Genomic DNA, 10,635 nt, shown 5'->3' with positions numbered 1-10,635 from the left:
TTCCTGCTCTGTGTATCACCTGAGCCTCAGCAGGCACATACCCCAGGATGGAGCCATATGCTGCAATTAATCCACTGGTTCTTAATTTTAGGAGTCCAGCATTTGCCTTCTACTTTCTGGCTCTTATTCATGTAGCAGTTCTTAACATTACCCTGAAGCTTAGTGCACCTCCATCTGTCCCTTCGTTTGCTAAACACCCTTCTCTTGCCTTTGTTCCTAAATCCTTAACACGTGTGCATGCAGTGGTTTTTAGCTATGAAGTTCTTGGGCACCATACAGAGTTGATTATATTGGAGCAGCTCAGGAAGTGTTTGCTGTCAGATGTGCAGCGCAGCAGCACCAGTGTGTCCCTTTTCTGTGGCTCTATTGCAGATGGCCTGGGGTCATGACCCTGAGTGCAGTGGCTCTTCTGGCAATGTGTGAGTTTCCTGTAAGTGTCAATATGTCCTGGCTGTGCAGTGGAAGCCTCGGAGGCTCTGCACATCTGACTGTAGTTTCCTACAGTCTCTGCTTTCTGATGCTGTGGTGTCAAAATAGGAGAAGACTTGTGCTTATGACACAGCTTCTGCAATGGTTGCAACCTTGGCACTCTGCTTTTTACTGCTTTTGTTTTATTTTTAAGCTTCCAAGGTATTAGGTCTAGGTTTTGTTGCAGTATCCCTTAGGAGTGGAGACTCAGCTGTTATTGGTGATCTCACTTCTAGCTTCATTGGAGGTCAGCCAGTCTTTCCAGAGACCCTTTATTCAGTTGTTTCACAGTAATGAAGTGGCAGAGGTCCATAGGAGGGGGTGGGCTGGGAGTCCTCCCTGCTTTTATCAAGTTGGTTTGCTTCCCACATACTTAATCTTGCTGTTTCTCCAGGTAGCAAAAGTGTGTTTCTCAACCTGAAACTGGGATAATTATTATGAAGCTCCGACTTCAGGCCCATTTCCATCTCTAAATACTACCATTGCTATCCATCTCCCAAACGTGGCCACTCATTCTTGCTATGTGTCAGACTTACGTTTTTCCACATGAAACTTTTTTCCAGAATGCAGCTGTTTTCTTGTACCTGCCATATCCTTCTATTTCCTTCTACTATAGAAGAGTTCGCTGATAAAAATCGCTGCCTGCTTCTTTACAGAAAGTACTGGCAGGGCCATCTAGAGTTTGAAGGAAGCTACGATTATTGTCTTGACAAGTGCAAGTTGTGATAGGATCCTGTGTCTCACATGGTCCAAGGACATGGGGGGACACAGTGAAGTGAATTAAAGTCTCTGTCCTACTATAGTTGACTCTCAATTTCCTTGGGGCTTCTTTTTTTTTGATGTTGGTAGTTTTCTGGCTTTAGGCATCATAATGTAAGCTTTAAGATTCGCTTGGGCCCATTAAGTCTGGCATCCTTGTTTCTGTTGTGGCAGCTGTTGTGGGCTTAAGATATAAGCAGCGAAGCTTCCAGATCTTTCCTCTTAAAGTTCTTGCATGTGGGAGCAGTTTTCAGAGGCAGAAAAGTGGTCTGATGAAATTGCTGATTCTCAGTGATTTCCCGGTTATGCACTTGAATACACAAGGAAGGTTTCTGCCTGGCAGGATGTGCTAGCTGGTGGATTCCCATCTGATTGCTGCAAATGCCACAAAGCTCAGTGCACGCATGTGCCATCCGCATCTTCCTGCAGCACTCCTCCAAACAGGAGCACGGGAGGACAGAGGAGATGGGTGTTGCCGGGAAGCCAGGCTGTTCTAACAGCTTGCTGTAAACAGGGGAGACACGCCAACTGCTGGTGGAGAGCTGGGCTGTGACACCTGCAGGGCCGTGAGGAATGCAGCAGGATTAACTAGGAGCTGGGCATTCCAGCTCCTGAGGAACTCGTTGGGAAAATGTTCTTTCTGCCTACTCCAGGCTGAATCTCTCCCTGCCAAAGGCAAACGATGGTGTCTTCCATCCTCTCTGCAGGAATCACATTTTCTGCCTGGATAAAGGACACTCGGTGCCCTTTACTGAATGTGTGGGAGTAGGAAGAGTGCTTATACAGCAGCAGCAGCCTGCCTGACTTTCCTGTCAGTCACCATAGAGCATGTTTCCTCTCTGCAGGTCTGGGCATTGAGTGTAGACCTGCCAGCACTGGGGAGAGCTAGAAATAAGGCTCTGGGAAGAATTGTCACTTTGGAGGGATAATAAGCCATCTCCCATCAGTGTTTATTGGTTTTCTTTGCTGTGCAAAAGGAAGCAGCATTTCAGTGACTTCTCTGCAGTTTTCTCTTTGCTTTCTTGTTGGTACTTGGGAGTGAACAGCCTGTGTGCAGTTCTCAGATTTTGCACCCTGTGTCCAGCCTGGACAATCCTCTACCCAACCTTGAACACAGGAAGCATGTTGGTACCTAGCAGAGCTGTGCTTCTAGCGTGTCATCCTAGGTGAGAAGGACTGGAGTTGGGTAGAGATGTTTGCACAGCCAGTGAGAGGAGAGAAGTGAAGCCTGTATTGGTGTGTCTTGAGGATCTGCGGATAAAGTTGCAGGGTAGGAAGAGTCTGATGTGCTGTAGGTCAGGACAATTTGATTATTTTCCTTTCTCGGTCTGAAATCTATACAGTTCTGAAAAACAAGTTGATTGTGGGGACTGAAATGCTCAAGAGCTTTTTCTGCTGGAAGAGCTGAAGAAAGACAGGATGTTGCTGGACAAGAGGCAATGGTGTTTTAACATACAGCTCAGCAATTTCTTAGTTGAGGAGCAGTTCTCTAGTCAATGGAATTAATGAGACTGATTGTCTATGGATCTGGGTCTTATCTAGCAAGGTGCAAGCTCTGGTAGCTTTTTATCATGATTTGTAACATGTTTCTCTTCCTACTGTGTTTGTATTGTACTTTTTAAAGACAGCAGCAAGATTTCTGGATGTAAGTAATGCTACCACAAAACCTGTCAGCAATTCACAGCTGACAGTGCACAGAAGATGAAGACACACTTGTGCTGCTCAGCTGTGTGAGCATTAGGGCAGAGCTATAGTTTTGTTGTATGCTGGGTATGAGGCTCCTCCTGGGGATCTCCTTGTGCTCCAAGCGTTGCCTGTGCTCCAGATGATTTCCACTTCCTGATTTCTGTATCTGAATCTGGGGCAGTTTTCTTATGAGCCAAAGCCAGGATGATGCTGTGTCACCCTTTAGCAGTTGTCATCTTGGCTTCTGTGGAAGCAGGTAAGTGTCTGAGCATTCCTGGGAGGTGTCAGAGCAGGACAGCAGTGTTTTGCCAGAGGATGGGCAAAGGATGGGCTTACCCCATCCTTTAGGCTGTCAGCCTCTTTCTCTAGAGCTGGGAATCCTTGCACGTCTTCCTGAATTGCGCTTGCTTGCAGAAGTCTGCCTAAGGTGGGGGCTTCTCTTGTTGCTTTAGCACTCAATCACTGCCCCAGATGTGGTACAAAGTTAGGAAAAAGAATAACCAGGGGAATCATGGACCAGAATCCTTAACTGCAAGTTACTGGAGAATCAGTTTAGAAGACTGGATGTGAGCAGCAGCAAAATCTCAACAGACCTATTCTTTGAAACAGCAGTCTGTGCCCTCTGTCATGATCATAGTGATCATAGTGATGGCTTTCATGCCACTATTATCATATGGTCCTCTCAGGGTTGGTGCTGATGCTGGATCATGAGGTGACTGTGAAGTCAGCATTGTGATTCTGGGGAAAGTGGAGGAAGACTTGGCTCAGGAACAGGAACCCAGTCTTCAAGAGACATGAAGTATTTCTGCCCTGCAGAGGTTCAGTAAGGTCTTTGTGGTGTGTCGAGAGTTTGTTGTTGTTCCTGAGGGATGGATGTGCATTACTGGAACAGAAACCAAGGAGGAGCTGAGAGAAGAGCTCAGGCCTATAATATAACTGAGGGAACTTCTGGAAGAGTGAAGCTAAAAAGGAAGAAATTAGTGGATATAATGGGACGTGTGTACTTACAGCAGCTGCCCCACCACTGTTCACTGTCTTCACTTTCAGTGCTGCAGTGGTGAAGAAACTGAACTGCTCTATTGCTCAAGGCCCACTCTCAGGCAGAGATAGTGGTAGTTGAGCTGGGGGATTGCCCTGAGCCCTCCTGGGCAGAGAACACAGCTGGGAAGGATGGGAGTCCTGCCTAGGAGCTCTCATCTCTCTCTTCCTGTACCTGGGGCTCTCTCAGTAAACCAGGCACAAGGTTGCTGCCAAACAAGGAGTTCAAACCATGTAGAGGTGGATCCTGCAGGAGGACAAAGACAAATCTGTTGGCAGCTCTTCAGCTAACTCCTTCTGGGCAGCTGGCCAGCTACCTGCCAGGAGGGCTATGGGTGCTCTGTTTGCAGTGGCTCCTGACAGCCCTGGACAGCCTGGAGGAGTGGCTGGGCAGGTGTTGCCTTTGCAGGGCTTTGCAGCCAGCTGCCTTCAGCCTTGCGGGAGGCAAGCCTGAGAGTGAGCCACAGCAAGGGGAGTGGTGTCTTTCCTGCTGGTGCTGAGTAACGTGAAGAGGCTGCTGGGGTGGCCCAGTAGGAAGGACAGCTTATGGGGAGGCTGAGAGAGGATTAGGTGAGTGAGTCCTGTAGCAGCCAGGACTGTTACAAGAAGTGCCTGCTTCTAATGTCTCTTTCCCTCTGACCTGCTGTGTTTCCCTAACTCCTGGATTTTCTATGTAGGGATCTTGCAACAATGCTAACATTGTGGATTGTAGCACTTGGTGTCCCTGTGCAGAGGCAGTAGCTTTGGTACTCTCCTGTTGTATGTTGGGCAGAGCAGGCCAGGGAAGGAGTATGGAGTCCTTATGCCATTGTGAAGGAGTTCTTGGGCTGGCAGCAGGGCAAGTGGAGCTGGAAGAGCTAATACTGTTTCAAGTTGACACACGTACAAGTGTTAAACCAGTGTAACTGTAGCATTTACTATGTGTAAGCTTTCCCACACAAACTGACTCGGTTCATACTGGCAGTGTTGTGTCCCTGGTCACCACAAAGTCCATTCTGTGCTGGGGCTGGGATTGTCAGGGTGTACTCTTCTGATCAGGGAGCTTTTTGTTTGGCCCAGTAAGGCCACTCATGCCTCCCTGTCTGAGAGATGCTCCTCCAGGAGATTTTCCACTGGGGAAGCAGAAAGCTTTGAGGTGACATCCCTCCACTTTATATTTGCCTTTCTCTGCAGTTGGAAGAGGTGTTGAGCTCTGACAGCCTCCTTGCACCACTGATCTGTGGGCAGGAGGTGTATGCATTGCAACCCCACCTGCCAACTAGAAATCTCTGCTCTTAAATGGAAGCTAAATCAGCTTTCCTTGCTGCTGGAAGCATGGGGGGTGTTGGAGGTCAGCACTGATTCTAGTTTTATTTTCTGCTGTCCACAGGCTACCTGCACTGGTTGCCAGTGCCCCATGCCACAAAAGTGGATACGCAGGCCCTGACAGATGCCTGTTGCCAAAGGGAGGGCAGAAGATGAAGGGGAAGGGCTTAGTGTGGGTAGCCAGTTGAACACTGTCTCTTGCTGCTTGAAGGAGGCTGTGAGGCTTGTGTCTGTGGCTCTGAAACAGCACTGAGGCACTCAGGTTCTGTCCCTTTCTCTGTGTAAGGCTGCAGGAGCAGGACTATGTCCACCATGGTGTATCCAAGGGAGGAGAAACTGGATAAGCTGAGCCAAGAGGAGATAATTTCCAACACCAAGCTGGTGATGCAAGGGCTGGAGGCACTCAAGAATGAGCACAACTCCATCCTACACAGCTTGCTGGAGACCATCAAGTGCCTGAAGAAGGATGAAGAAGCCAATCTCGTGCATGAGAAATCCAACCTGCTCCGCAAGTCAGTGGAGATGATTGAACTGGGTCTTGGAGAAGCTCAGGTGAGAGTGGTGGGTGCACCCCTCTGTGTCACCCAAAACAGACAGGGGGAGGCAGGCCCGTGACCATTTCCCATAAGCTGTGGGGGCAATGAGGGGCTGAGCAAAGGCCAGCATGACCCTGAGGGTGGGCTCTAAACGTGCACGTGAGGGAGATCAAAGATTGTGGTAGTTACTGACTCAGCTTCTTGACAAGGTGATGATGGCATTGTCCAACCATCTGAATGCTGTGGAGTCAGAGAAGCAGAAGCTGCGTGCTCAAGTGCGGAGGTTGTGCCAGGAGAACCAGTGGCTGCGTGATGAGCTTGCCAACACCCAGCAAAAGCTGCAGCGCAGCGAGCAAACCGTGGCTCAGCTGGAGGAGGAGAAGAAACACCTTGAGTTCATGAACCAGCTGAAGAAGTATGATGAGGATGTCTCACCTTCGGTATGCCCTTGTCCTGTCAAGCAGCCAGCTTTGGGGATGGGAGGGGTTGGGCCAGCAGGGTTGCCTAGATGTGATAGCATTGCCCTGGATTTTTCCCCTTCCCTGCTATCGTGCATAGCAATGCCTGTAACAAAAGAGAGTGTGCATGGGGGCAGGGTCTCTGGAAGAACATGGAGTAGCATGCCAGGATGTACTGGGGAATTCTGGCTTTTTTAGTTTTGTTGAATGGTAGGAGGATAGTGGCAGAGACAACAGGGGAAGTTGAGGGTGCAGGTGGGCTGCAGCAGGGAGCAGAGGTTGGCAGCTGACTCAGCCCAAGCTGCTGCTGTCTTCTATGGGAACCAACAGTATTGTGATTCCCATCCTCTCAGGAGGAGAAGGAGGGCGACTCCACCAAGGACTCTCTGGATGATCTGTTCCCCAACGAGGAGGAAGAGCACGGTCCTGGACGTAAGTGTTTGCTCGTGCTTGGTTGCTGACTGTCTCTGTTCGAGCCTGCTGTGCCAACCGTGTCCCTCTTTATTCCTCCGTGCCTGCAGTGCCCCACCAGCACAGCAGCGCGGTGGCAGCTGCCCAGCAGGGAGGCTACGAGATCCCTGCGCGCCTGCGCACCCTGCACAACCTGGTCATCCAATACGCCTCGCAGGGGCGCTACGAGGTGGCTGTGCCGCTCTGCAAGCAGGCGCTGGAGGACCTGGAGAAGACGTCAGGCCACGATCACCCTGATGTGGCCACCATGCTCAACATCCTGGCGCTGGTATACAGGTGAGTGTGGTGGGAAGGGCAGGGCTGGGCCAGGAGAATTTCCTGCCTTTGCTATCATCACGTGTGATGTGGAGCTCCCCTAGTGTTACGGTGGTTTGCTTTATGAAAAGGTTTCAGCACAGATGAGGTGTTTGGACTGCCAAACTCCCTGGTGTAACTAGGGACTGGCTAAGTTAGGAATGGAGAAATGAGAGGACTGAGGGGTTGGATCTATGTGGAAGGAAGACTGTTGTTTGCAGCTCTGCTTGCCATTGGCTGTGGTGTCCAAATCCTGAATAACTGGTTGACTTCATGCTGCAGGGATCAGAATAAATACAAAGAGGCAGCACACCTCTTGAATGATGCTCTCTCCATCCGTGAGAAGACTCTGGGCAAAGACCACCCAGCGGTGAGTGTCTCCCTCCTCATTCAGTCACTTCCCCTGACCTGTGGGTGTTGCTGGGGGTAGAATGGTGCCCTTATGGTGTGTCTGCAGCTGGACTGCCAAGTACAGCAGCACGCTCTGTGATGTGAAGGGTGCTGTTCCTACGTGGGGCTCTGTTTCATTGCTTCAGTATTTCTTGCTCTCCTGTTTAGCTTGACCTGTCAGGAGTTGGCTTATCCTGGATCCTGCAATGTAGGAAGGGTTGCCTTCTGCCTCTGAACCTCCTTCTCTTCAGAAGCAGCTGTTCTGCAGGCATGAAGGAAATGGGACAGTCACTGTTAATGCTGTTTGTGCACCTGGTTTGGTCCCACTGGATTCTGCTTTGTTTCATGGACAAGTTTATGTCTCTGCAGGTGGCAGCAACTTTGAACAATCTGGCCGTTCTCTATGGCAAGAGAGGGAAGTACAAAGAAGCAGAGCCACTGTGCAAGCGAGCCCTGGAGATCCGTGAGAAGGTATTGGTCTCCCATGCTCTCCTTCCTTCCAGATCTCCCTGAGGGTTTTCCTCTATTACCTTACTGCACCTGGGAGATCCAGAACTTATCTTGTCTCTTTGGCTGCTGCTTCTGCCACCACCTTTCCTCTCTCTCCAGTGTTTGCAGACTTGGAGAGGCCTGACAGGAGGTAGAAGCTGGGGTTTCTCCTCTTTACCTCCCTAGTCCTGATGAAGGCATGTCCTGGAGGGACTACAGTGTCTACTAACCTCAAGAGTCCACTGCAGTCTTTAAGTGTTGACTTTTTATTGCTTTTCTTCTTCTGTTTACCCAGGTCCTAGGCAAAGATCATCCTGATGTGGCCAAGCAGCTGAACAATCTAGCCCTGCTGTGCCAGAACCAGGGCAAGTATGACGAGGTGGAGTACTATTACTGTCGGGCCCTGGAGATCTATGAGAGCTGCCTGGGTCCTGATGACCCCAACGTGGCCAAGACCAAGAACAACCTGGTGAGACCCTGGGGAGAGGTCACGTGGGGATGGGGAGCATTGCCTGGTGCTTGAAGAAGCAAAGAGGTAGCTGCGAGAGGGGCTTTGAGTTAACCTGTGTTGCTTACTGAGGCTGGAGCTGTTGTCTTTGTTGCAGGCCTCCTGTTACCTGAAGCAAGGCAAATACAAAGATGCAGAGGTGCTGTATAAGGAGATCCTTACCCGTGCTCATGTGAAGGAGTTTGGCTCTGTGGATGGTTTGTATAGCAGAAGCTGTTAAGGCTAGGGAAGGGTAAGAGGTTTTGTCTCCTGGCTCTTGGCCTAGGCTTGGCTGCTTCTGGTATCCCTCTGGCAGAGGGATGGGATGTCTTGCAGGGCCCATGCTTTGGGCAGCCCTTGAGACACTGCTATTCTATTGTGTTACCCTGCTCCACCCCTTCTCTCAGAAGGGGTCTTGGAGCACTGTGGCTGTCAGTCTTTACTGAGTTGGGAATAGTTGTGGCTAAAAGGGAGAATAGCAAGTGGCACAATCATTCCCAGGCATAGGCTGCAGTTTCTCCTGTACACCGTGCACAGGTGTTCCCTCATGGAAGGACTTGCTCCTTCCTTTCGCTGTCCTGCCCTTGCAATGTTGGTTGCCTTTCCTATGGGGATTGGGACCAAGAGGATCTGGAAGCCTTGTCACTTCCCTCTGGTGAGCTGCTCAGTCTGGGGATGGAGTGCTGAGCTGTGCAGGAGGCAGAGCCCCAGTGGAAGTGGCAGAGCAACAGGGGGACATGGTGAGCAGAGCTGTCTTGCATTCTTCCCCACACAGATGAACACAAGCCAATCTGGATGCATGCGGAAGAGAGAGAGGAGATGAGCAAGGTGAGTCTGAGCTGGTGGTGCTGCCTGTTGAGAGCAGCAACAGCACTGGGAGGGGAAGGAGGTTCAGGGATTTTAATCCTCTCTTGCAACAGCCATACCCTCCTTCCTGCGGTCTGAAGAGCTGCCTTGGCCACTGATGAAGGCCAGGATGGGGAGTGGGGAGAGAGCATGACTGCTTTGTGGGGCAGCAGGATGGAAGGCCCATCAGAGAGCTTGATGCTTTTCCTGGGGCAGGGAATTGTTCAGCCCTTCAGCCATGGCTGCATGCTCTCTCTCTTTGCTTTAGTGATCCCTCTAGGGCATGCAGATGATGGAAGATGGCAGATGGCAGAGAGCTGTGCTGCAGAGCCTTGGCACTCTGTTCCAAAGAGCTGTTAGTACCCAGAGCACAGTGTGCTTCTGAAGCAGCCCAAAGGCTGTCTGGGGAAAAACGAAGTTCAAGAAGAAACTGCTGCTGTCACCTTGCTTAGGAAATGGAGCCAAACCTACAGAAAATGATCTCTGCACAGACTGGGCCCTAGCTGTTCTGTGCCCTAGCTGGCATCTGAAAGAGGATAGACATGGGTTGTGCTTGCCTTGGACGAGGCTGAGAGGCAAAAAAACTGTTGCTCGTGTTGCCCAGATGCTGCTCTGTGCTCAGCTGATAAATGCAACAGAGTCCTGTTTCTGTTTTTTTCCAAGCCTGAGACCCACCTGTGTTTTGGCAGGTGGGTGAAGCAGCAAAATGAAGGGCTGTAGCTGTTTGCCCTCAGAGAAAGCCCCATCCCTACATGGGCTCAGACAGCAGGCTCGTAGGCTTGGTTTAGTGACTTACCATTCCCATCCTGTGAGTCTTAAGAGTAGGGCACTAGCAGCTGTCTCTCACCACCAGCATGCTGTGTCCTCCCATCAGACCAGTCTGTGTGGTCCTCAGTGCAGGGCACTGCTCAACTCCACCTTGCACTGCTGTGGCTGTTGCCCTGTGAAGGCTCTGCTGCAAACAAATGCTGTGTGGCTGTGGCACAATCCTATGCAGGATAAATCCAAGTTGGAGTAGAGACCTGACTCCTTTTGCCCCTCTGGGATCTGGACACTTCTGATGGTATCTTAGGAGGTCAAAAGTAGGTAGTTAGTAGGTAGTTGCAGTATGGAGCTGTGCTCCAGATAACACAACCTTTGCTACTGGGCAGGAGAACAGGCTCAGGGACCTACAGTTGGAGTGAGATTTGTTTTACAGCCTGGGACAAGGGCTGAGCCTCTTTCACTGCCCCTGGGCCTTCTGTTCCCAGGGTAGCTGTGCCCATGCCCCATTGGCATGGCTTTCCTGGTCAGGCAGCAGTAACAACAGACCTGCTGTTCTACTGGCCCAGGGGCTGGGGATGCTATGCTCTGCTTTGTGCTATGTTTCCACATGTCCTATTAAAAAGCATCAAACCATTCTTGCAGA

General features: G+C 50.5%; 1 protein-coding gene across 1 annotated transcript in view; it reads left to right on the top strand.

Moving 5' to 3' along the window:
* The first annotated feature begins 5,548 nt into the window (after window positions 1-5,548).
* The window catches only part of KLC4 (kinesin light chain 4), a 15,214-nt gene continuing 10,127 nt past the window's right edge, over window positions 5,549-10,635 (top strand). Inside the window, exons 1-9 of the mRNA XM_010008580.1 lie at window positions 5,549-5,808; window positions 6,002-6,232; window positions 6,604-6,682; window positions 6,772-6,997; window positions 7,298-7,385; window positions 7,775-7,876; window positions 8,190-8,363; window positions 8,500-8,599; window positions 9,157-9,209. Coding sequence (XP_010006882.1) covers window positions 5,560-5,808; window positions 6,002-6,232; window positions 6,604-6,682; window positions 6,772-6,997; window positions 7,298-7,385; window positions 7,775-7,876; window positions 8,190-8,363; window positions 8,500-8,599; window positions 9,157-9,209 — 1,302 coding nt within the window. The 5' untranslated portion in view covers window positions 5,549-5,559. The remainder of the gene's footprint in view (window positions 5,809-6,001; window positions 6,233-6,603; window positions 6,683-6,771; window positions 6,998-7,297; window positions 7,386-7,774; window positions 7,877-8,189; window positions 8,364-8,499; window positions 8,600-9,156; window positions 9,210-10,635) is intronic.

Source organism: Chaetura pelagica, unplaced genomic scaffold (assembly GCF_000747805.2).
Source record: "Chaetura pelagica isolate M959 unplaced genomic scaffold, ChaPel_1.0 scaffold350, whole genome shotgun sequence".
NCBI classification, from domain to species: domain Eukaryota; kingdom Metazoa; phylum Chordata; class Aves; order Apodiformes; family Apodidae; genus Chaetura; species Chaetura pelagica.
This window is presented reverse-complemented; position numbering and strand designations above follow the sequence as displayed.